The sequence below is a fragment of the Choloepus didactylus genome, chromosome 3 (genome assembly GCF_015220235.1).
Source record: "Choloepus didactylus isolate mChoDid1 chromosome 3, mChoDid1.pri, whole genome shotgun sequence".
NCBI lineage: Eukaryota > Metazoa > Chordata > Mammalia > Pilosa > Megalonychidae > Choloepus > Choloepus didactylus.
Window position 1 is genome coordinate 183,663,390 of NC_051309.1, and position 27,354 is coordinate 183,690,743.

The window sequence follows — 27,354 nt, forward strand, 5'->3', positions numbered from 1 at the left end:
TGCTAACGTGTGTTTCTCATGTTAGGAATGAGGTGAAACATCTTTTAACATGCTTGAATTTCTTTTTGATGAACTGCTGGTTTATACTGGAATTAGCCAGTTGGGTTGTGGGTAAGAGATCAGACCACAGTGGCTTAAACTTGAAGGGTTTATTCTCACACAAATCATTATCTGGAGATGACTGTTTCAGGTGGGCATGAAGGTTTTAATCAGGTTCTCAGGGTCCTTCTTTACTTCTCTTCCACCATATTACACACGACTTCCACCTTAAATGGTCATCTTATGGCTCAAGATAGCTGCTGGAGTACCAGACATCACGTCTACATTGCAGCCCAAAGGGCCACAAGGTGTGTGCTTCCTTCCTTTGAAGAAACCTTTCTCAAAGTTCCCTTTGACACTTTAGCTTCTATCTCAGCAAGAACATAGTAACATGGCTGTACCTAACCAAAAGGGAGACTGGAAAATGTCGCCTTTTAACTGAGCACGTTGCCTCGAATCAGTTAATAAAGGAGAAGAGGAGGCAACTAATAAGGGAGGCAACTGGCTGTTTCAGCCACAAATCTTTGCTTTGGGGTATTTGTTTTTATTCTTACTGATTTGCAGGAGCTCTTTATATATAAAGGAAATTATCCCTTTGTTACAAGAGCTGCAAATAATTTTTTATTTTGACTTTAACTATGGTGTATGTACATATTTTTTCTGTAGTTGAATTTGTCAGTGCTTTTTTTCTTATGGCTCTGGGTTTTGCATCATATTTAGGAAGGGCTACTCATCTTGAGGTTTCTCATGATTTCTTCCAGTACTTTTAAAAGGATACAGACCTTGTGAAAGTCTCGGCTCCAAGGTCGAAGACCTCCTGAAATCAAATTTCTTATCTAGGTTGTAAGTAATAGCAGTGGCAGCTGGCTCGTTGATTACTAGCAGGATGATTCTATTATCTTTGGGGACTTTGTACCATTAAAGTGGTTTGACCCTGTAATAATAGGATTGAATGAAGGCTCAGAGATTAATGCTAATTGAAGGGTCCTTCAACATGGTTACTCTGAGTCTGGATCACTGCAGAACAATAAGAATTTGCATCAAGTGAGATCCAGGGAATGTTTTTGAAATGGAAATCTAAATAGCCAAGTCAGAAAGTCATTAACAGGACAAACAAAAGAAATCAAAGAAGTGTTCTTTTGTAAACCAGAGAGGGCACTTTAAAATGAACATTCACACTGGCTAGTTACCACTTTAATAGCTCCTTCCTGCCTCTGGTGGTAATTACTCACAGGGGAAGAGCTAAGCCCCCCCAGCACACCCCATTATAGCCAGGAGTACACAGGAGTTGTTAGTGAAGGGTTACTGCCCTTGCTAAACCCGTGGTTGGCTAATCTCTTTTGTAAATATTCTCGTTTATTCTAGTAGGTTGGCAAATTTCTTGGAAAGAAGTAATTTCTATAGGATGTTGACAAGGACATAGTATGGTTCAAAACACATAAAATTTCACATGGATACACACGATGAGCTGTACAACTCAGTCTAACATCTATTAAAAGCATTTTCCAAACCTGAATTTTGATGTCATTTCTATTTCTGGATTGAAAGAGTCACTTGAATTTCTGGAGGTACGAAAACACTGTCCTATTATCACAGATTGAAAACTAAGTGCATAGCAGTTGGAACCATCACCTTCGATTTGTTCCGTCTAAATCCAATTAGACCCAGTGAAGGCTTATATGTATATACTGCAAGTGGGTGACATGAAATATTTGAAATCAGAGATGAAAATAATGCCACACACTAAAACAGCACTTTTCAAAACAGTGGCATTCCTCCTTTGATCCTCATCTTCAGTCACCCAGGGGGTAGGCAGGGCAGTAACTAGGGGACTAAGTAGTAACTGCCTTGCTTGGGGGTTAGAAGGCAGTTTTTGGCAGAGCTAAGACAAAGCTTAGAAACCCTGATTTTTAGTTCTCATAAGCAATTTGATAGTAGCCAAAAGTTAAGTTACATCACATATAAGGTCCTTTTTAAAGATATGACTTGTTGGCATTTCATGGAAGCATTATAAATCAGGGTGTCTGAGAACTGTGCCGAGACCTGTGAGTTATCCTGTGGCTCATTCTAGGTCTGGCAGTCCCCACTATGGCTGAGATATAACTTCTTGCAGTCACCAGGCTACCTTAGTTATCTGAAGGGGGAGAGGGGAGCAGACCTGTTATACAGTAACTTGTAAGACTCCACAAACCCTTTTAAGAAAACTTTAAGCTTCTTTGGGAACTAGGCAAATAAGCTTTGTTCATTACAGAGGTAAAATGTATCCTAACTGCCTGATCATCCTAGACATCCTCTGTTTGAGGTATATGCAAAGAAATTCTTTCCAGAAACGAATGCTATAACAAAGTAGAATTAAGTCACGTGTGTCCCAGGTTTAAAAAAAAGTGGCAAAATTTTAAGGATTGACACAAGAGACACATAAAGGTCGTACATCAAATTTTAATCTCCAACTTTTTATCCAGTCCTCAAATTAACATGAAAAGGCAAGATAAACTGCAGTTTTATCATTACCATATCACTGTGTAACAAGCCCTTGTTACAAAATCTCCATCTACTGTCTCCCCAAACCAACAGACAACCCATACATTATATTACCTAATGATCTATAAACAGATGAAATTTTAACCAACTTTACACCAAGAAACTATTAACAGAGGTACTTCAATCACATAGCTTAAAATATGGAGAAAAGACAGGTAAAAAAATTATTTTAACCTGTAGTAGTCTTTTTACTTTTTTTATTTTTATAAAATACACTAATTTCCCAAAATAAAGAATATTATGACACATTAGTGTCAACTTACACAGATGAAAGCTGATGCCAGCTTTTTTTCTAACTAAATCTCATTCACCAAACCTTTATATATATTACATGAATATCCAAGTAAAGTATTTTCTTAAAAATTCAACACATAGGAACATAATGTACAGTGTTTTGTAAGAAAAAAAAAGTTAATTTAGGAATGATTTCATTTTCAACATCATACATCTTTTAAATCTCTTGCTATAGCAGGAAGACTTTTCAGTTTATATTTCTGTTTCCCAGTTGTAATTCTTAAAAATAAGAAAATGAAAAGATTCGTTTGTATATTTCATGAGAAAACTGGCAATGAACTCATTCACAACCAGGCTATGTTCCCTCCTTTTGTTTTCACGACTACCCAGACCCACGGTGTGGCACCATATGAAAGCGGCAGAAGAGGCCAATGACATCAAGAATGGATATAAAAAGACAGGCTGGATCCTGCCACAGTTGGAAGGTGTGGGCACATTCCCTCACATTAGGACTCTCAGAGCTGCAATGGAACAGCCACAGAAGCTGTTTCCTGGATAAACGCATCTTTTACAACTGTCAGCTGGGAGGGCATGAAAGAGCCTTTTCACCAATGACTTGTGTACTGGCTAACAGAAGCCTCCTGCCAAAGAGGGAGTGAGTGCACTCAGAGACGTGGTCAGGACTGGCTTTGCGGGAGAGAGCACTGTTTATTTCACACCTCCTGCACTGGTCAACTCTTGAGTGCAAACTAACCTCCACAGGAAATCGCAATGAAATATACACAACCATGCGGAATCCAGTAACACATGCAAGATGGTGGGAAAAGAATCACAAGGGATGAATGTAAACTTTTCAGTGTTTCTTACAGCCTTTGACTTTACCACAAGTGCATCATTGACCACCACTATTTCACAAATGCTTTATTGTGTCTTGGACATGTAGATTGCTTGGGGTAAAATGGGAAATTACATTTCACGGGCATTCTCAGACAGTGAGTACTGTCCAACCAATGGACAGTAATTCCAACCAATGAACTGAGCTGTTTCTGTTATAAAACTAAATATATTTCTGAATATTTTTGTCCAAGGGTTGTGATTCAATTAGTCTTCTTTACCACTTCACTGATTCCATTCTATGAAAATTAAAAATGCACAAAATTAAATTGAGGACTAGGTCTTATATACAAGATGATTCTTAATCAAATCAGAAACACAAGGAATTGCTAACTTCTCCTCGCTCAAGATTCTGTCTCCTTACCCAAGGCCCTTATTGATGCTGATTCAGTTGCATATTTTGGATTCCCAACAATATTACATTTCTTAGAGTATGTTTATTATTTTAGAGAGGAAGATCAAATTAGAGAACTGGCATTTCTGTCTTAAAGAAGCAAAATTAAGTCTGGGGGGGGCATGGAGGTGCATTCATTTCAGAAAGAATCTCTTGCTTTTGACAGGAAGAGTCCAGCTTCTCCTTAGCTATCATTTCATAAATTAATAATTTTTAAAAATCATAATCCAAAGAATTTGTTACAAGAAAAGTTCAAGTTTAAAAAAGCAAATAAATTAGTTAAGCCTTGTAAACAATTGTCCATTTTCGTTATATATCTTTTAAAAAAAAGGTTTCTCTGTAGAGTAAATCAGACAGTACAAGGCACACCTTACACATCAGAATACAAAGTGATAAAACCCACACAAACACACCTTCTTCACTCTGTTCACTGGAATAACTGTGCAGTGGGGCACTGGAGTCACACATCGATCCTTTGCTCATCTCCTGACCATCTGCAAGTCCACAAATGTGCTCTTTCTACTAAATTGAATAGCCTATTTTCTTGTGGATGTGATTTTAAGCCTTCTCAGTGTTTAATCTCCTCAGATATTTTCCACAAAGCTTCCCGGAAAAAGGCCAGTTTTCCCATTACGTTGTAACGTGCCTTTGAACCAGCCATCTTCTCGTTTTTTATGAACGAACACAATGTCTCCTTCTTTAAGTTCAAGTTCTGCCTCACTCTGAGGAGGATAGGAAACCACCACCCTGTGCCTGCAAGAGAGAGAAATATTTTAGCAAAGGCTATTCAAAGTAGTGATAAAAACAGTGTATTATTAGTCTGCATGAGCCTTATTCATAAACAGGATAGGAATCAGCACAAATTTATTATGTCTGTAAAACGGCTCAAAATACAATGACCCTGAGTTTGGTAGAGACTTGGTATTGACAAAGACAGGGTTCAGATACGCACTCTATACACTACTGATGATTCAGACTGGTTTGTTTGAGTGACCTTTACTTGAAGAACCATTCTTTTTCCCCTCCCAGTGTTTGTACCTTGGCCATCAGAAGGAAAGATGTGCTCATTTCTCAGGAGGAGAATCATCTTCATATCTTCTTCCTTCTCCAAGAAGAGAGGAGCAAATTTATTTGATTGATGAGTTTGAGCAGGTAGGTTCAGCTCTCTGAGCTGCCTTCTTGTAGGATGAGAGGGTTCTGCCCTGCCTCTGCTTCCTCATTGTAAACACAGAGAGGTCAGGGCCAGGGGTCCCACCTGTCTGCCTTCTGGAGGTGGATGTGGAAGCCCGCCTCTCTGTGTCCCCTACATCGGGCTTCAGGTGGATGAGGCTGCAATTCTGAGCAAGTTCTTCTCTCCTACACACCAAATTCACTGAAAGTGGAGGGGAGGACTGTGGCCACAAATTTAATCAAATGCCACAAGAAATAAGGCTGACTTTCTGATATCCATTATTCTGATATCTTCATCTGTTTCTCTGTTGGTTCTCAACTCAGATATTATCACATTAAAATCCCAGAAACCCTGTTGGTTCTGATACTATCTATTCCCCTGCCTCCTTGCTCCTCAATACTCCTAGGCAGCCAATTTGCTTTGTACTCCATATCCTTTTATCCTTCTCTATTTTTCCAGTGTTACTACTCCCCTTTAATCCCCTCTTCCTCTTCCAGAAGGTTGGAGAAAAAAGGTGGTACATAGTAGCCAAATTCCAAGCTGGTCCCCAACAGTCCTTGTCTCCTAGTATTCACAATCTGGTGCAGTGCACTCCCATGATACACAGGAATGACCTGTGTAACCAATAAAATATTGTAAAAATGACAATGTGTCATTTCTGAAGCCAGGTCATAAAAGATTTTGTGGCTTCTACTTCACTTTCTCTTGGATCACTCTCTCTGGGGGAAACCAGCTGCCATGCTGTGAGACATTCAAGCATCCTATGGAGAGGACCACATGGTGAAGAACTAAGGCCTCTTTCCAAAAGCCAGAACTATCTTGCCAACAATGATGTGGGTGAGATACCTTGGAAGTGGATCCCCCAGCTCCAGTTGAGCCTTTCAGGTAACTGTAGCTCAGGCCAATATCTTAACTGCAATGTCCAAAATAATTTGAGCCATAACCACTCAGATAAGCCACTCCCAAATTGCTGACCCACATAAACTGTGAGAAAATAATAGTATATTGTTGTTTTAAGTCACTAAGTTTTGGGGGTTATTTGTTCCATGGCAATATATAACTAATGAATACAGATATACACAACTGATTCTATAAATTGTTTCAATACCTCTGTAACATATTACAGCCTAATCTTTTCAGAAGATTGCTACTTTTACCAATCTCCATTCCATAAAAACCAGAGTCAATTCACATTAAGAACACCATAGTAAGAGTCTCAGACTCTGTGAAAAAAGCATCTCTATTAAAAGCCAAGTGGCTGGCCAAATAATGCTTGTACTTCTTTGGCATGGGGACCAAATTACCCTTCAGGATATGAAGCAAAAACAAGCAGAGAGACTGGTTTGTCATTTCCAAGAAAGATTCAGCTAATGCAAATGACTATTTACAGACCCCAAGGCTCGGGGTTCAGTCAAACATGGAATGAAGGAAGAGTGTTGGCACTGTGGGAGAAGCCTGACCTAGAGATCGACACAGCCTTTATGGTCATTGAGAGCGCTAACATTCTGTAATATCTATGCTACCCAAAACCTGCAGCAAAGCAACTAAAAGTATCAGATGCCTAGGAATAAATTTAACTAAGGAAGTAAAGAACTTGTACATGGAAAACTACAAAACGTTCGTGAAAGAAATCAAAGAAGACATAAATAAAGGGAAGGACATTTTGTGTTCATGAACCGGAAGACTACATTTTGTTAAGATGTCAATCCTACCCAAGGTGATTTACAGATTCAATGCAATCCCAAACAAACTTTCAACAGCCTTCTTTGCAGAAATGGAGACGTCAATTATCAAATTCCTATGGAAGTTAGGTAAGGAGCTCCAAATTGCCAAAACAAAAAAAACAAAAACAAAAACAAAAAACAAAACCATCTTGAAAGAAGAACAAAGTTCTTCACACATTCCAATTTTAAAACTAATTACAAATCTACAGTAATCAAAATTGTATGGTACTGGCACAATGAAAAATGAAAAATAGCCCATAATCTCATCACTGTTAATATTCGGTATGTAACACTTATGTATTTTGTTTTCTCTGCAGATACATTCTTGTTACAAGGTATCCTATTGTAAATATCATTTTATAATATACTTCCCCAACACAGCAAAACATTGTGAACATTTTCCAAATTTTGACTGATATTACACAATATAAAAATAAAACCACTAAATGTTAAGAAAATTCAAATCCCTTGCTGAAGCCACCATTTTCTCAAAAATTTTCCTTAGTACACTCTAAAAAACATACAAAAAAAAATTTCTCTTAAGACACAGGATGCCACCTTCACTGATGAGGAAGGAAGGAATTTGGAGTGGGTTTGGGGAAGTCATCACAGATCAGCCGAGAAGGTTAAGCATAGTGATTAAGAGGACCAGGATTCAAATTGCAGCCTAACTTTGGACCAGTTATCTTAGCTCTCTCGTCTCAGTTTCCTCTTCTGTAGAATGAGGGCTGTGGTGAGCCCTGGCTGAGGTTGTAAGTGTGATGCTCTTAGTATGGTGTCTGACACATGGTTCACACCCCAAAATGTCAGCCCCATTATGATCAGACTGCAGAGGCAAGAGCAGGCGGAGACTTGGTGCTTCAAGGTGGTGAAGGATGGGGCTAGGCAGGGGCTGGCCACTTCTGCCCATGACCCGGATTCAAGCTAGAACCTGAAGAATTTCCTGATAATGAGACTTGGCAAACTTTAAAATGAGACAGATAGGGGTTTAGAATTCCTTCACTAGGTATCTTTAAAAGCAGAACAAATAATTTCATCATAGACGTATCTCAAGGAAGATTTCTCGAGGTGCATTCTAGTCTGATGCCAATGTGCTAAAAATCCGTGTAAAAAGCAAGGATGTGGTTGCCTTTTGGGGCAAGTTAAAATTTGAGCAAAGGTTAATATTTCTGAGAAAAAGTGTACTAGTGACTTAAACTATATTCAGTGTAGATCTCATGAAATATATTCCCCACTGGCTCTCTGTGAGCTGTCTTAAAGGTGAAACAAAACACAAATAGTTCCTGAAAACCTTGAAGTGAATTAGATTAATATTTGCATTCTGTAAAATGTACTAAACCAATTTTGTTAATTTTTTTTTGAACTAGAACTGCTGCTGGGCTGAGAACATAATCTTCCTGCCAAGTCCTGTAGGGGGTGGAATGAAAAACCACATGCATAGTGGAAACTGTGACACAGTCCTGCTTGTATGAAGACCACCAGGTGCAGCAGTCTCAGACTACTTAGAAATCTTCCAGCTCAGATCCTGGCCTCAAGCCTTGTGAGGTGGTTTACACACAGATTTCCAGTGCAGACTCCTAATACCACATATCGGGCACAACTGCTCACCATCTCAGGTACTGAAAGACTTTGCCAAGTAAATGTTTCCAGACCAACATATAAATATAAGGCACAATGCAGAGGCCCTTAACATCTGCTTCTCTGTCCTCTGCCTTGCTCCAATTATGCTCGTCTTTATAAGAATATGGCTATTTGGAAGTTCTGAACCACAGAAATCAAAGATAACTCTTCCATGTCTTCCATGGGACCTGACCTTTCTACTTTCAAAATCTGTAACCCAACCACTTCTCTTCATTATCATTGCCACCTAGTCAAATAAACTACCTGTCCTTCCTGCCTCAAATTGCTTTCTGTCCTTAATTCATTCTGCCCTGGGCTGACATATTAGTATTCTTAAGTGGCAACCCTAATTCTACCATCTATAGCTCAAAAATCATTAATGGCTTCTCAATGTCTGTGAGTAAAATTAATCCTCAGCCTGGTACACAAAGCCCTCGATGATCTGGACTTAATCTCTCTTTACAGCTATAAATTCCATTAGCTCAGTGAAATGTACCGAATATTTCCTAAACCTGAAAATGTCCCCCAAACATGGCCTTTACTTCCTCCACTCCACAGCTATGCCTCATGCAGTTCCTTTCACTTGGAATTCCCTGCATGACATCTCTACCCATCCACACTCTATCAATCTCTTAGATCTTGTCGCCAATGGTCTCCTGTGAAATCTTCCTCTAGTTCCACGGCTGGAAGTAATTTCATGCTGGACTAAATCCCAGAGGCCTCCATACATATTTCTTATGGCAGTTAACACAGACTACCCTGTATGATTACATCTGTGTCCCTGTCTCATTCATTCTACCAGCCCACAAGCTGCTTGAGCAGTGCAGTGATGGCACATTCACTTTATTTGACTTACAATACTTAGCACAGTACAAATGATAATGCTTAACAAATATCTCAAATGATGAAAAGAAATGGCCCAATTGTACAGTGACACTAATTTTTAAAACATACAAATCTGATGGGTAACTTGGTTGTTGGAAAGCACCTCCTCATCCCTTTGAAAAAACGTACCTTGGAGGTGTTGTGGCTATTTTACAGACCTAGCCCTAAATGGCCTCTGCCTCTTTGTGGCTGTGTGACTTTAACTCAGTTTTTGGTGACAGTCACCAGGGTGGAATTTGAGAAACAAAGAGTCTGCCTACACAAAGAAGCTCTACTGACAGCCACAGTCAACCTTTCCGGGTTGGACTGTTTTTTTTTCTGGCTTCCATCTAAACAGACAGCTGCAATCTTTTCTTACTATAAATTTTTTTTTTTTTTTTTTTTTTTTTCATTTTTCAGGCCTGGCGTTCTCTGTAATTCATACATTTTCAGTTCTAATCTCCCCTACTATAGCCCAAAATGGACCCCCTGTGGCTTTGGGAGGCGGTTTGCCCATCATCCAGGTCTGGATGGGTAACCATTTACTGCTTTCTGCCAGTTGCTACAGCAATCTAATATCCAATTAAATATTTTACTGGCAAAACCATACTAGCTTGCTTTGTAGCTTGCTTCAAGTCCAAGTAAATTATGTCCATTGCTTTACCCAGTGGGTTCATTGTCACTGACTCAAAGAAATTAATCATGCTGGTTAAGCCCGACTGCCTTTCTGTAAATCTGTCTCTATCCAATTTGTCTGTTTCTAACTGTTCTAACTTAATCCCTGATCAAAGATCATACTTTCTCTTCCAATTTAGGAGATGGGCTTATAGGTATGTGGTTATCAGTTTAATTCCTAAATTAAAAAATACATACAGAGAGAGAGATGACTTGCTGCGTTGCCCTAAGCCCTTATATTTGTATGCTTTTTTTAAGAGAAGAAAAAAAAATAAGCCTGTTACATGCTTTATTTGTCATCCCTTATGAAATATTTTATTTCCCTTTTCTCTTAGCAATTTCCAAATTACTTGTTTTCAAGCCCTCTAAAACAGAGCATAAAATATTTGTTCTATTATTTCTGCTGTCATCAATTATACATTTTCTGCCTCTGGGATATAGCGCTGTTTCTTGCTTGTTTTTTTGAGTCCTTCTAGCAAACACAAAAGAATCCTTTTGTTCCTCAGAGAATTCTCTCAGCTGACACCAAGACCTGTCAACACACTTGGAGGTTCATCCTTCCTTATTATGAGATTGCTTAAGTCTTTATTTCCCGTGAATGCCTCCTTCCAATGACAGCACTGACTGCTCTGGTCACATTCTTTTCTTCAGATTTATGGGACACAGTCATGGTTTGAGAGGAAATTTTATGCTTGTTCTCATTATAGTCTGTAGCTGAATCCCATCCCCATATTCCCAATAATACACACGGAAAGTATATTTCTATGGAAGTCTACCAGTAAAAGTTCAATGAAAAGAATCCCAGGCTTCTGCAAGTTGCCAGAGCAAGAGCTGTTACTGTTTATATTGTGAATCAAGGGATCATAAAATAAGTTAATTTTTCCTTTTTAGAATTAAGTAAATATTTTACTATTTAGTATTAAGTAAATACTTTATTACTGTGCTGCATTTTTGAATTATTCACACAGGTACCCCAAATGATAAAGCTAGTAGTTTTCTACTAACCAAAAAATTTCATTTCCTAGTGGATAATAGAAAGTTTTCTTATACTACTTGTTTCTACTCATTTTCCCTGTTGTTTTTATAGTCAGGCGGAACTAAGAATCCAAGTTAAATAAATATTATTACCATTACTGTATGAAAGCAAGAGGGCTTATGAAAAGTTGGTCAGGCTGGCTATTCTATTTAATATTCCATTGAACATACAGATTGTAAAAATACGAACTCGGGCCAAAATTTTCTCCAAAGACCCCTTCCCCACTTATAAAAACTGAAGTGGTTATATAAAAAACCTGCCAGAGAATTCCAGAGTGCCTGCGCCCATCTGTCCCATCATTAAATTCTCCGTGTTCCCCATCTGATGTGCATCCCTCACTCCCTGAAAAGCCAGCACCTGTCTGTGTTAGAGAATTCTCCTTTTCAGATGCACTGAACAGCAGGAGCCTGCTGCTAGAAATGAGCTCCTCTAAAAGGAAGGGGCTGGAATGCAGAAGCCACAGAGATTGCGGACATCTGGCAACTGAAAAGGAATGCATAATGGGGGAGGCCACTGTGCCCCAGCAGTGCCTAGGGGGAGTCTGGGCAAAGTGAAACACTACTCAAAGGAGTCACACAAATACCACAAATGACAGAAAAAAGAGGAGAGCATGCCTGAGGGCATGAAGGGGAACCGGGGGATCAATGCCTGAGGGGGCTAGGGATGGGGTGAGGGACAGAGAAAGCCTGTTTGAGCCAAAGAAAGTAAAAAAGTAACTGGGCTAACTCCAGGGACAGAAGGCGCTCTCTCTGGAAAGCAGAGTAATAATGCAGGAAAATGGATGAATCTCAGAATAAAAGATTAAGTGGATTTAGGACAAAATTTCAAAACGTTACTAAGAGCACAACAGATAAGATTTCAAATCAGCAATACAGGAAATGCCACCAAAACGTGACACCCTCCCAAATTTGGAAACTGCTTTATTTATGAACTATAGGTAAAAAGGGAAGGAAGCTCACAGGAAAAATAAAACAGATGACACTTAAAACACGTTTATAAATTTATGCATTTAAAAATAGTCCACTATTTTTAGTGTACTCCATGATTTATTTTAGGCAACAAACAGTATTTCATTTTTAGTTTATATAATCCCTGTAGATATTTGTCTTATTAAATGTATTTTCTTTCCTTACACCCTTCTAGACCACCAGCGGCTGTATCAAAAAGAACTGCTGCTATCTGTAATCATTATTCAAGGTCAGAACCACTAAAACAGGGCTCATTGTCAGGAGTGTAACCAAACCAAGTCCCTGGGTCAGGGGGGCAGAGTCCGAGATCTGAGAACTTAGCCACACTCTTCTGGCTCGGGGGAAGACTAAAAAGAGAATTACTTCTTTTAGTTGACAACATACTCCAGGTGCTTCACAACTAGCCGGTATTGATGTGAACCTTTAATTAAAAAGGCAAAGGATAAAAATCGGTGATGGAACAGAAGCAAGAAGAAAATAAAGTGGATGTGAACAAGTTTCCAGTGACTGATTAGTTTTACCTGGATACAATTCTGGAGCCCTTCTCTGAAGAAAATAAAGGAAAAGGAAAGCAAGGGCCCAACCCGTGCAAGGAGCATGTGAGAATGAAGAAGGGAAATGAATGAAGTGTGTGGCAGCAAGTGGTAAAAAAAAAAAAAGCCATTGCGAAACTGCTATTACTAAATCAGTTAAAAATTTTTTTTAGAAGGGTGTGGAAAAATATCTGGAGACACTGGAGTAATATTCCAGCATAAAGCTAGCTACTCATTTCTTAGTTTTCTCCTGGAACACCACGGAACTCACCTTTCGCACACTACGGGCCTGGACTCACTCAGGACAGGTCCCAGGGAGGAGCACGCCTGACGCGGAGGTGGCGCGATGGGGGCAGCGGGGTCCAGGGGGTTCGCCTTCCGGTGAAGGGCATCCTGGGCCAGCGCAGCCGCCGCCACTGGGCCATCCCCGTCCAGCGCGCAGGAGCCGGTTCTGCTGTGGCTGCCCCCTAGCGGCAGCTCAGGACCCACGGCTCCCTGCAGAGGCAACTCGCCAGCACCCAGCTCCACTTCCAGGGTGGGGGACGCTGGAGGAGATCCTCGGGGCTTACGTTTGGTGGAGGCTCCAGAAAGCAACTTCAACAAGCCCTTTTTTTCTTTCTAGAAAAAAAAAATTAATCGGAGACGGATGCTACTGTCGTTGTTGTAATCTACAAGGTTCTACAATCTCAATCATTTTTGATCTTTTAAAATTATTTCTCTTGATATATTTTCTGTGGTGTTGGCCAATTTTCCTTCTCTTCCTTCTCCCTTTCTGGTTGCATATCTTTGTTTTGGACATTCTGTTGTTCTACTGGGGTAAATGAGATTTTTAAAAAAAAGATGCAAAAGGAAAAACTCATAAATTCACCAGTTCACGTTTCAGGTTTGGTGAAATCAGAGGTAGACATTTTAGAGTAAAGTGAAAATTTCAGATTATGAATTTTATTTCCTGAATCTGTCTACCCCAGTTCTAAATATTGTAAGAGAGCTGACTACATGCTGAATTAAACCTAAAACTAATAGCACTTTACACCCACCTACTTGAGCCTTATCATTTACAGATATGATGCCTTGATCAGGGTCAAGGGCTAAACCACTTCTCATGTGTCATCACCCTGATTAAATTTAACAAGCTGATAATAACAGAAGTCAAACCATTTCTATTGTGCAAGTACCCCCTTGATTGGAGAACTAAAAACAACTCCACAAAATTTTAAGGAAAGCTTCAGCCTATCCATTAAATTTTAACATCTCTTTTTGCAAGCAAATGTCTAAAGATGAGTTTTTTTCCCAGCAATCTCATTCCACAGGGGCCATCTCTTGAATCTTTTGACATTTTCTCTTTTTGCTCTGCTAGGGAAACCAGATCTACAGCTAGCTCTCCTTCACTCCCAAACTCTAAGCTTTGATGTTCTTTCTGATAAAACACAGACAACAATCACCATTTTAAGTTGTTTTACTTAAATGTCAACTACCTCATGAAGTCCTCTGGGCAAACAGAAACACTGTTTGAAAATAAAATGTTGAATAAAGAAATAATTCTTTAGAAAACTCTACAGGCAAATTGGAATTATTAATGCCCACTCATAGGGAAGTGGAATGGTGAGGGGCCTACAAGGAGACATAACACTGAGGAACTTTCTAGGAAATACAAGTTAGTTCAGACTCAGAAAAAGTCCCCTGATGAAAATAATCTGAATCCCTAATAACACAGTTCCATTAGAAAAAGAATGGCAGAAAAAGGAGAAAAAAGGTATCATGTATCGGATGATGAAAACCATGCCAGGAAAATTACATCATAGGCCCCTCTTACCTGACGCTGTTCATGGTTCCAGTTACCCCAAGGGCCAGAAACTGGGGTGGGGGGAATAATGGGGGTGCTAAAGTCACCTCGGTGCATGCTCAGCCAGGGATGCAGATGAGCAGAGCCAAGCGATCCCCAGCACACTCCGCTGAGGAAGATCCCTTTACATCTCTTTTCAAGGCCTGGTCTCAACTCATCTGACGTGTTCCACTCGTTCAACTTCTCATTTTATGAGGGGCTTCTATGTATATCCCAATAAATGACCACAAACTCTTGGCCTATCTGCTTGAGTGTATTGACTATACCTCACACACATCTATATCTCATCCAGCTCCCAGCCCAGAGCCCTGCATCCACCAAAGCTGAGTGGCCAAGAAAAGACTGGGAGGAAGGGAAAATGTTTAGCTGGTCCCAGGAGTAAGGGAATAAAAGAGGATATTTTGGATTTCCCAAGCCAGTGGGGAGAAAGCCTTTCCTCTCTACACAACGGCCAATGAAGCAACCTGACAAAACACCTGCTAAAGTGGCTGTCACCCTTCTTTTAGGATGCCTGAGACTTGGAGGGCCAAAAATGAGCTGAGAAAGAATAATGTCCAACAGCTTACACTTCTAAGGTAGCAGTCAGCCATAACATCCAGCTATTCCTTCCATGACTCAGGAAAGCACACTCTAATCCCTGGACCCCCACAGATCCACTAAGAATATCAAGTCCATTGATAAATTAAACTCTCAGCAAGCCTCAGCTAAATATGTTTCTTTAATGCTCAGTTCTGGCCATCAGAAAAATATCAGTGGCTCTCAGGCAACAGCCTCTAAGGTGATTAAGAAGAAAAATGAGTTTAGTTCATCTAAAATGATTAAACATATTAAGTCCAGCTTGTTTTAATGACTTCTAAGGGATATGTTATTATCATCAACCTATGCTGACTACCCATGGAGCAGGAGGCAGAGACCTCATGGGTGCTGTGGCCGGGTGTGGGGAGGTGAAGGTGGGGATGTTAACCCAGAAGAAATGCCACCCTTGTTCCAAGGAGCTATACTTTTAATATAATCTTCTGATATTTTCAACATTATCAGAACAATGTGCCACTTGAGAGAGGTAATTTTGCAAACTCAGACACTTATCATCTAAGGGCACCTTTTTTCTTTTTTTTTGAAACCCAACCGTGGAGATGGAAACTACAGAGGAATTAACAAAGACTACTCTTCAGAAAAGTAATTTTTAAAATGTAATGCTAACGTGCAAGAAAAAAGGGCATATCTTTTAACATAAACCTTGACTATTCTCCTGAGTGTTTTCTAAGAAATTACTCCTAGATGAAATCATGCTTTTACAGACATAAATTTTCTTCATAAGACTTAATGATTTAAAGTATCTCATATAAGAAAAAGAACTATTTGAGTCAGAAATGGTAACCAGTGAACAATTTTTATGTATAAAATATAACAGAGGGCAGGTATAATACAGGAAACAACAAATCAGAGCTCCTTCCCAAGGAAAAACATATTTTATTTCAGCATCTCACAATTAACAACATTCTACCCATTCAGTCTTCTTTTTATTCCTCTCTTTGACCTCAGATGTATAGAGAAACTGGCAAAAGATGAATAGGATTCTTGGATCATAGGTACTCAATAATATACATAAGGCTCCCAGTAATCAGAGTCCTTGTTCTTAGTTAAGGAATCTCAGAAACTTAATTCATGATTGTCTAATAATAATCATTCCTTCAACAAATATTTATTGAGTGTCTGATATGAGTCAGGCAACACTCTAAGCTCTGGGAACACAGCAATGACAAGACAACAAGAAGTGCACATTCTGTGGCAGAGACATAAACATGGCTATAAAGTATGGGCTCTGCAGGAAAGTAGAATAAGGGAAGAGAACGAGCAGGGGCGCTGTCTATATAGGGAGCTCTGGAAAGGCTTAAGGAGGTGCATGAAGGGAGGGAAGGGCCACGTGAAAATCTGGAGGAAGAGTGTTCCAGGGAGAGGGTTAAACACCACCAGGCTTGAGAACCCTGTAAGATGCTTTTACAAAGATTTCCATATTTATTCCTCACACTGAACTGATAAGAATCAACCTTATTGTCATTATCAAAACCTCTCTAATCTTGCTTGAGATCACATAGCTAAGTAAGGGGTGGAAGTGTGATTTGAACCAAGGCCATGCTCTTCTCTTCCATATGTCAGCACGTCAGCTTCTCTAGGAGCACATCTACTCTGTGGAATAATAAGAGCTGACACTTTTACCTAAGGCCTGCAGATCACAAAGGCCGCTCATGGCTGAACTCCGTGTGCCACACCTGTACCATTAAGACCTGGTCTAGATCCCGGCTGCTGGCAGGGGTGGGAACAAAGACTGTGACAGTGGATTTTCCTTAAGAAAATTAAATGGTGAAGCACACACACTACTTGTGTCTGAGAGCAAAGTAGGAACTGGGAAGTCAGTAAAATCAGGTGGGCAAAGAAGTTGATCAGTTGGGACTGATCTGGACAACTGTTTAGAACAGAAGAAAACGGAAGTTCAAAAAATGGATGGGACCATCTGCTTAAGAACACCAAAAAAAAAAAAAAAAAAAAATAATAACAAAAGGCCCCAAATATTAGCTTACTAAAGAAAACCTGTGGTTGGTTCCTCCAGGGAGAGAGTCATCAGGGGTTTGAGGCACTTGATGCTGACGTTTTGTGGCCCACTTTTAGGAATGCCATCCTCAGGAACATATCTAGGATATGGCAGAGAGCAGGCCAACCAATACCCACTCCCAGTACATACAGGAATAAATGACAATGCCAGAGAAGTAAAAAGCACCTCTAGAGACTGAGAAGGTAGAGGTAAGAAACAGAAGTGCTTAGTGTAGAAAGGGCCACAAGGGGTGATTTGTTCTCTATTTCGGAAGTGAGAGTTAGAACTCAGATAATATAAGTACACCCAATTACATAATTGCGCCAATTAAAAAGATGTGGCTTTCTGGATGACAGCTTAATATCCTAAAATAACATTCTGGTATACAGGGGAAAAATGATATATATAAACATAACATTAAAAGAGGTTTTCTTTGAAATCTTTTGTCATGTTTATGTTTTCTGTTTGGATATCTGGATTTTTTATAATTTCTAAATAAACAGATGTAAATAAAAAATTTTGTAATAAGAAAAATACAATAAAAATATATACACATATATGAATGTCATGTTATTCATGAACATACGGATTTCATGTTTCCTGGAGACTAGCTGATAAAATAATGAAGGCTTTCAACTGAGTATGAAGTCAGAAAAATGCCCAGACAAAATTGTTAAACAGATAGCTGTGGAAGACACAGGGGAGATTATAGAAAGAAGAATAACAATGGCAGAAAAGGCCCAAGATCGTAAATGAGAAACAACTGAGATGATTCTTGCAAACATACAACAAAGAGTCTCAGATGTCTATTTACCAAAGCACAGAGTGCAGATACCAGCAAAGTTATCTACAGATTTTTAACCTAAAGGCACAAACACAGCCTCCACATATCCCTGAGACTTTGTGAGAGAGGTCTTTCAACTAAAATACCGTTCAAAAGGAAGAGCCCAATTAGGAGAGGAACTGCAGCAGTACTGGGTGCACTATGAGAAGGCACCCACCTCTGTGTAACACCAGTGGGAGAGCACGTGGGTAGAGAGAGGAGAGGGGAATAGACATGCCATCATTTGGGACGTATACCACGCACTGCTTGGCTAGTTAAAGTGAATGGATGATGTAGATCTCAAAATGGGAAGGAAGACAGAAACAATCAGGACATTGGCAACTACCTAGAGATTTGCTGGAAGTCTCAGCTAAAACCATAACAATTTAATCCACAGCAAGTTAAGCAAACTGCTACTTTGGAGCTAATTCTTATCAACTAGGGGGAAGGAAATGACAAAGTAGGGTGTGGAGAATTTGGAGGAAAGCACCTGAAGAGAAGCCGGCTATAGTCCGATTTGAACTCTCAAGTTTAAAAGAACTGATTTTAAAAGTTCAAAGAAAATATATGCACGACCTGAAATTCAAAAGGGAAGATGCTTCAAGAAGAATAGAAGGGCTCTAAAAATGAAATTCTAAACATACAATTGCAAATTATCCCAGCAAATGAAAATGTGGCATATCGAAAGGCCCTGATGTGATCCCAGGGAGCAGTCTGATGGGCTCACACGTCTAAAGAACATGCATTAAAAGATCAAGAGAAGCGCCCATAACAGAGAGCATAACATGGCCCATATCAATTCAAGAAGGCTAAAGATCAGAATGAGCTAAAACGTGCAAAAATGCTAAAGACAAAAAGGGCTGTTTTAAAGTTATGGTTGATCCAGAAGAACAAGAAAGACATAGAGCTGCTGTTTGGGATAGATCATGGCTCACAAATGGCAAGAGAAAAAGAAGAATCACCTTCAGACCCAATCGTTAGAAAAAACTTGGTAAGAGGGAAATGGCTGAAGAGATATGGATTTGGAGATCAAATGACTACCCTTGACAGGCTGAATGCTTCCCAGGTACAAAGAGAATGAACAGCTGAAATGCAACCAATAATCTTTGAGAGATCCTGGTGAATCTGGGATCAATGTCAACTCAACAGGTCAAAGCAGGGCACGTGTAGTCCCAGTTTTCAAAAAAGAAGACCACAATGCACTTTGCTGACAGTCTGGGAAATATGAGAACAGAGTAGTTAATGAAAGGTTTATGAGCACCCAGGAAAGGAAATGAGACTGAGGGAGGAGCTCCTTCATGAGAATTTTCTGAAGAATAAATAACAGCCAAAATGGGGGAGCTGTTTGGATGCGAGAACGTAGAAGGCACTTAGATTTCAACATGGCATTAAGTTCTCCCATAGCATCCTTGTGGATGTGAGAAATGTGGGGTAAATAAAACTCCATGAGGATTTGTGATTGTGTAAGTGATGATAATCACGGAATTACTGAATTTCCATCAAAAAGATTGTGTCTTTAATGGACCTGGAACATTAAACGAGGGAGCAGATTTAGGAAGGGAAGATTTAAAACCTGTGCTATGCAGTGGAGTAGGTGAAAAAAACTTCAAGTGTATAGTCATGAATAAAGATGACACAAGGGGACAACCCTGCAAACACCTCAAGAAGCATCACATTGGATGTACATTTTCTATGTGGTCCCCCAAAATAAGGAAGAAGGAAGGTACAGAGAGACAGATATTGCTCAGAGCTGTCTGAAGATGGCACAGGATGCTCGGGAGTGATGGCACTGAGTCCAAGCAGAGGCCAGGAGTTGGAGGGGTACACGGGATGACCCTGAAGGTCCTGTATTAGTTTCCTACTGCTGCTATAACAAATGACCTCAAACATCAAGTCCTAACCTCGAGGTGCTGGCAGGGCTGCATTCCTTCTGGAGGCTCTAGGAAGAATGTTTCCTTGCCTTTTCCAGATTCCAGAGGCTGCCTGCATCCCTTGTTTCATGGCCCCTTCCTCTCATCACTCAGACCTCTGCTTCTGACATCACTTCTCCTTCTCTGATTCTTACCCTCCCACCTTCCTCTTATGAGGACCCCTGTGATTATATTGGGCCCAACCTGTATAACCCAAAATAATCTCCATGTCTCAAAATCTTTAACTTAATCTCATCTGTTACGTTCCTTTTGCTGTGTAAGGAAACATATTCACAAGTTCCAGGGATTAGGACGTGGATATCTCTGGAGGGGGAGTGGGGATGGCATGACTCTGTCTACCATAGGTCCCTCTCGAACCTCAGCAACTCAATGAAGTCTGCCCTGGGAAGGCAGAGGCTGAAGAGCCTTGGCCTCATCAGTAACAAGGTCCCCAAGACATCCCAAGCCTTAAATTACAAACCATCAAAATAATTCTTTCAAAAAATCAACAAAGTTGGAAATGTCAGCTTGGGTACAAGCTTAATTTAGTTAATTATAAACATTAAACAGATACCAATCTTTTTCAAAAACTCTCATGCAAGCTCGGCAATTAAATATTAACTTTTTACTAGGCCATAAAGTTTATTTCCTCATAAACTCCTGTTTAGAAGCTTACCTAACCATTTAAAATTGATCCAGTACATTACCACTGAACCAGGTGGCTGAGAGTTTATGTTACTGTGGACTTTCCAGAACTAGGCTATAGCTTTCGGAGAAATGCTTGAAATACTGAGTAAAAAGTCATGATTATAATACAATTAGCCAGACCTTGTTATCCTGTCTTCCCTTCCTGTTCACATTTAACTATTATCAATTTCCTTTGCCTCCCACCACCTGCTCCCAAACCCAACCATGGTTAGTCTTTCAAATCTAGCTTTCCAGTTATATTTTCTTTGAATTTAGAGATTAAGAAAAAAATCTCTGGATTTGGAAAATAAGTTTTCCTATATTAACAAGTCAAGAAAGTAACTATCACTCAAGAATCCATGCTGATTATGGTCAAATATACTGAAGATAAAATAAATCCACAAATACACTTCCGTTCAACAGTTTTAATCCCCTCATATATTAATTTTATTTTCTTAATGGAATTGCTTACCAAGAACCAAAATGAACTGAGCAGGAAGAATTAAGGACAGCAAAATGATGAAAGAATGAATAACTAAGCAGGAAAGGAAATTCCTCCACGAGATTCTAAGTTGCAAGAGGGGAAGTGACTATTTCCCTAAGATCCAGCAGGAGGCCTTGGTCACTATGGTGGTATCTACTTCCCACCGTGTTCCTAGCACCTGGCACAGTGACTCGCACAGGGTAGACCCTGGAAGGACTGTCACTGATTAGCTAAGAATTATGCAATACACACAGGACAAAAGCAGGAAGTTGGTCTTACCTTACTCTCCTTATCTGGTTTGCTTGCTGAACTGTTCCCACAAGCCGATGAAGCACTGTCAGGAGATGTGGGAAGTCCAGGGAGAATGGTCACTGACCTGCCACCGGGTTCAGTCTCCAGAGAGGCAGCAGTGATGCTCGGGGAGGACAGTGAGGCAGCTGCAGCACAGGCTAGGGGAGGATTGGCTCGACTGACACCAATGGCAGCAGCATGAGCAGGCGGAGGTTGTTGGGAGGCCAAGGAGAGATGGGGGAGGCCCACAGACACGGGGCCAGGGCAAGCATTCTGCACCTGGATGGGCATCACTGCTGCCGTGGGGCGCTCCTGGTTGTGTGCTGCAACTAGTAGAGGTAGGAGGGAAATAAAGCAAACTCTGATTTTCCAATAAATACTACACATCAAAACATGAGTCATTTCACTGCATTGGATCATAATAAAAGGTTGCTATTGCACTTATTACAATAAAGAATAGATGTATTCTAGAAGCACCTAATCTCAGCTGGGCACATTCCTTCCAGATGAGACTTTGAGCCTCTTGAGTGTCTGGAAAGCTCAACTGTAAGCCCAAGGCCTGTTTTGGGTAGGGAGAAAGCCTTTCCATGGCACTAGGGACACAGAACCAGTTTCTGTTGGTACCCTACAGTGTCAAACCAGATAAGCCTCCAGTTCTTTTTTAAAATTATTCTCCCTTTTCTATTCCTTTTTTTTCCTAAAATCCACAAGCCTTCACTCTACCTCACTTTGGTTGGTTTTATATGCTGCAGATATAAGAAAGTCATTTAAGATCCTATTGGGTCTAAAATAGCCTCGTTACTTAAGTTCATCAAAAATAATCAGAATACCAGTTAGCACAGCATCATACAGTGGTCATGCAATGAAAAGCAGTGAGATTTGAGAACATATGCTCTCAATTCCAGAGGTCATACCTTCAAGTACTATTGACATTCTTAGGATTCATCTAACCTTCCAGGCCTTAGATCTGTGGACCAGGCTTAATTAACTGCAGGGTGGGCTTAGTTCAGTGGAACATATGTAGGGGGCCAATGACCATGTCTGCTATTTCCTAATTATTCATTACTTTCATGTTCCAACTGATTTTCTACACATCTGTCATACAAGATCTGATATGAGGCAGGCAAGCACTTTTCTGGACATGTTCCAGGTGGTCCCTCCATACCTGTCCTCACAGCATTGCGGGCCTGGTTGACTGTCATCTGCCCAGTCATGTGCAGCAGGACCTTGGCCTGCGGACTCGTTTGGATGTGAGCTGCCGACACCACGGCTGTGGGGACGACACCAGGACTCCCGGCCACGCCATTTCCCTGGAGCTTCTGGGCAGGCCCTGCTGCAGTGGTAGGACTGACCATCGTCACCCCCCGACTTGTCTGGCTGGCTGTGGATACAGGAACTTTAGCTTGGGAAGCATTTGTCACCGCCCTGCTGAGACAGAAATACAAACAGAAGGCCCAGTCCATCAGCAAAATGGGAGACAGAACAATGAAATGCAAGAAAAATGACTCAGAGCTTTAAAGAGGGAACATTTTAAAAATGAATGGAATTATTTGTGCTAGGTTTAAGAATAGCAAATTCAAGGCAACGATGGCCCTGAGGCATAGAAAAGTCTTGAAATGCATTCTGAGTCACCAAAATGCATGTGTCATACTAAAAGTATACAGTCACTGAATTCAGCTTGCCCTATCAAGGCCAAACATCTTTACCGACTTTCCAGAACCTGGATTCTCCTGCTTCACCTACCAAGGAAACCAGGTTTGTTACCTCACAATAACACCATCTCTGTAACTTTGCTCATGTTTTCTGCCCTTCCCCCTATTTGTCCGTTGCCCAACACACATACATGTATGTGTGCCTGTGTGCACACATACATGTACATACGCACACGTTCTCTTTCTCCCTCTTGGAATGCCCTTCCCAGACTCTCTTGACCTATCTTAACCTCCTTTATGTTTCAAGACCCAGCATGAATCCCACCATTTCAAGGAACCTTGTCTCAGGCTCAATCTTAAGACCTTATGATTCTACCCTGTTTCATGTTCATTTTTTTCCTTCTTTCTGATTCCATACTCCACATATTGTTTATACTTTGGCTCTTAATTACAAAATGTGATGTATTTATTTTATACTAAATTCCTTATGACATACTGCTGACTCCATAAAAGCCTGAGCTCCTTGGCAAGGCCAGTGTGAAAATGGTCTTTTCCATTCCTCCAATACTTGTGGTTACAGGCGTGTGGACAGTGCTGAACAAATATTGCTGATTGAATTTAATTAAATCAGGTTTGTTGTATTGTGTAATACGTTTGTACTATAGTTTGAACATCCTTATTCTTTACCACGGTAAATGATAGAGAATTTATGGTAAATTAGCATCTATCCAGAGTTAAACAAGCAGTAAGACTTTTAATTACTTGTTTTTGAATTTTATGAAAATATTTTCCTTCCTGAGCTTCATTTTTTTTGATATTTGGTTTGTTTTATTTCTTCTAGTTTTTTTGTTTTGTTTTTTTTTCCTACCAGGGAAGGTCTATCTGCCAATTTTTTTGACTGGCTAGTTCCTGAACATAGATCTTGATACATACAGCAAAGAAGGTTTATACTGAGTAAAAATCTGCAAGTCAAATTAAAGCTAACATTCTGTTACCATCTACAACAGAAGTGATTTTCATTTGATTAGGTTGCTGGCCAGCCATTAAATCAAGGCCAACAGCTGACAAACATGTCCATTCATTAAGTCATTTTTTTTTAAATCAAAGGGTCTGAGGAATGATTTAACACAGTTAAACCTGAACCATTTATTGAGAGCCCAGTGGTCATAAACTGGGCTTCCTCAAAGTTGATGCTGTTATAGGGTATTTCATTCAATTTCCAAGGCTACTTTCCTCAGTGACCAGAGGGTGAGAAGGATCTACACCATATTTAAGGCATTGATTTCTGACTGTATTACATAAATTAACCAGCAGAATTCAGAGGTAATGGCCAACTGATATGGAATAAGTACAGAGCCAGGCCAACTGGGTTTGAACACTTCTTCACTATGTAATATCAGGCAAGTTATTTAATTGCCCTGTGCCTCAATTTCTTCATCTATTAAAGGACATAATCACAGCACCTACATCAATGAGTTGTTTGAGGACTAAGAGTTAATATGTGTAATTTATTTAGAAACTTGCCTGCCTGGCATATTGCAAACAGTATATAAACAGAATACTAATAACACAGCTTTTATTTATATTAAAAACTGTACTGTTTATTTCCTGGCCAAAAATGTTGGTAGTTGAGACTTCTCACATAAATTAAAGCAAATAACTTATAACCTAATACATTTATTGATAAAACCTGACAATTTCACATATATCCATGTTAAAAAGTAAGTTAAGAATTTTAGAGTTCAAAGGGATTTTAGCAGATAAGAGATATGGATTTAAAAACCCAAGATACGTAACAAAGGCAATTACAACGTGAAAAGGAATCTGAAGAGGCCGAAAACATAGAAAAGAACAAAGCTTCTCTGTTTAGAACTTAGTCAACCATTTATTCAAAAACGTACCTTGTGACTGGTGCCACATAATTACCAGGGAAAACCCCCATCTTGCTGGTATGCATTGACGTCCCTTTGAACCAGCCATCCTGGCAACGTTCAAACACCAAAAACATCTCCCCTTTTCTTAGTTCCAGTTCATCCTCTTTCCGGGGAGTATAAGGATATATAGCAATGTACCTAGAATAGAAAATAATTTTTAATTTTAGGCTGAATAACAGACAAACCCCAACACGCTCAAAATTTTTCCTTGGTACAAGGTCTTTAGTATTCTGTGTATAAATGTAAACAGGCCATTAATAGCACTGGTAATTCTCCATTGAGTGAGTTTAGCTGTCTACATTTAAAAAAGGCAGAATGCCTTCTTGATTAAGGACTGGTGAGCTTGGTCCTCTCAGTGTGAAACTGACTCTCCCACCAAATGGCATCTGTCTGCTGTGAAAGAATTAATGTGGCCTCCAAGAGTGCCTTAACTTGCTGCTGGGGATTAAATACCCACTGGCAAAACTGAGCTCTTCAAATGGCCCTTGTTAGACTTGGGAAGTGGCCCCAAATGAGGACATATGGTCTGAAATCCCACTGGGAAGAACAACAAGCCGCCTTCCACACTCAAGCCAAACTCAGAGACATGGGTTGCACTTGCTTTTTGTGTGCTTGGCCAGGAAAGACCCTGAATTTGAAAAACTCAAAGAAAAAGATGGTCTACATCATGGAGAGGACAAAACAACCCCACAGTACAAAGCGACATGGAAACCAGGCAGGCAACTCTAACCCATGGTTTTTACCAGTGCTCTACACTGTGAGGGGTATAAATTCATACAATGCACGATCCACAAAAATCTAGCTATATCATGCCACCAGTAAACTCTGAACAAGATAAAATGATTTGTCTTGATACTTTTTGCAGAAGGCTTACAGCTTTTCACATCATACTCCACCTAGATTTGATTTGTGTTGAATATTTTCCCATTCCTTAGTATCCTAATATAAGGAATGAAAATGGAGACAAAAAACTCAAACAGTAGTAGAACAAAAAGGCAGTTCTATACACACATAATATTATGAAAATGCAAACAGCTATGTTTCCTTCAACTATGAAAGGCCTTCATTCACTCAGCAGGACGGCTGCCTAGCAAGCTCATGTATTAAACCCATTTTGTTTCAGCAGTTTCCTAATTATATTCATGACTGGGTGGAAGCTTGCAGATCACAAGCCACTTGGTGAGCCATAAGCCTGTCACCAGCTCACATCAGAAAGGTGTTTCTTTACCTCTGCTGTTTAGGCTCACTGAAAATGCACAGTTGAACAATAATAAATGACACCCTCACTTACACGCTGGGGCGAGGCTGAGGCCGTGAGTGTGCAATCTGGTCCGTGGGTCCCGCTGCGGGCCTCTGTCCTGTTCCAGGAGCAGCAGCACCTGACGGCGTGGAGGAGACCACAGTGGCAGCCAGGAGAGGGGGTGGGGGAAGAGGGGGATTCATAGTCTGGAATAGAAAAGGAACAGAGAGGGGAAAAAAAGGAACAAAATATTTATTTACAACTTCTAGGCATGGTGGCAGGGAAAAGGAATCAGAAATCCATGGAAAAATACTTTAATGGAATCCGCACAGAGCAGAACCAGCAGGCAACCTCATATGAAAGACCTTTTTTAAATTCATCTCTTGTTCTCCTTTTTAAGATCTTAAAGTCATAGCCACCTTTTCAGCAAACAGGTAAGTAATCACCCTTAGGAGTAGGAAAGAAAAAAATGAAACATCTGCATTAATTTAAAGATTAATAATACTTTTAATGACAGACTTGGACAGAAATCCAAATGCCTTTCAAAGGGGCAACTATAATGTCACCACGCTTGCTAGGGATTAATGTGTGATTGTTTCTGTATCCAGAAACTTAAATACAACACAAAACAATTTAGTTGCACTAGCACTATATTTCAGATCATTCCTTCAGAAGAAAATTTCCTTTGATGCCTGGTCTCCAAAAAGCTCAAACAAAAGCAAGCCACACTCACTGGGCTCTTGTTGCTACTTTTGCTTATTGTTCTCTTAACTTTGCCAGCTTTTGAAATGTAGCACTATCAAGATGGGTAATCTTTAACAAGCACACCAGTGAAAAGCTGCTGGTTCCTTTATAGGCACAGCCTAATGGAGTTCTGCCTACAGGATTCCATGCCTTTTGAAAATCAATGGAGCAATTGTTACCTTCTGAACTATAAACCCCAGATAATTCTTTAGGGTCTGTATACTGAAACTCCTGGGAAAACAGGCACACAAAGAGGGCATGAACTCCCAACCTTGCCCTTCCCAAATCTTGGAACCATTATATGTAAAAACTAAATCAAAGGAGAAACGAGGAGACTCAAGAATGTACCTCTGAAAGCATAAATGACTTCTATGCATCAACATATTATTTTTAAAAAATTCAATGATTTCTAAACATAGTTCATAATAGTCTTTATTATTTGGAATAAAAATTAGAATTTCAC

The 27,354-nt window shown here is 40.0% G+C and overlaps 1 protein-coding gene across 4 annotated transcripts in view; it reads right to left on the reverse strand.

Annotated features, from left to right (window-relative positions):
* Positions 1-2,460: 2,460 nt before the first annotated feature.
* Positions 2,461-27,354, reverse strand: part of SH3RF1 (SH3 domain containing ring finger 1) — a 184,431-nt gene continuing 159,537 nt past the window's right edge. For 2 of the 4 annotated variants that reach the window (XM_037830983.1, XM_037830984.1), the window contains exons 7-12: positions 26,199-26,353; positions 24,875-25,045; positions 22,487-22,749; positions 21,310-21,650; positions 12,965-13,311; positions 2,461-4,855 (exon numbers count right to left, since the gene is read on the reverse strand). In XM_037830983.1, the coding sequence (XP_037686911.1) occupies positions 4,687-4,855; positions 12,965-13,311; positions 21,310-21,650; positions 22,487-22,749; positions 24,875-25,045; positions 26,199-26,353 (1,446 nt within the window). In that variant the 3' untranslated portion in view covers positions 2,461-4,686. The remainder of the gene's footprint in view (positions 4,856-12,964; positions 13,312-21,309; positions 21,651-22,486; positions 22,750-24,874; positions 25,046-26,198; positions 26,354-27,354) is intronic. The other 2 variants (XR_005215993.1, XM_037830985.1) reach the window with 2 other exon arrangements.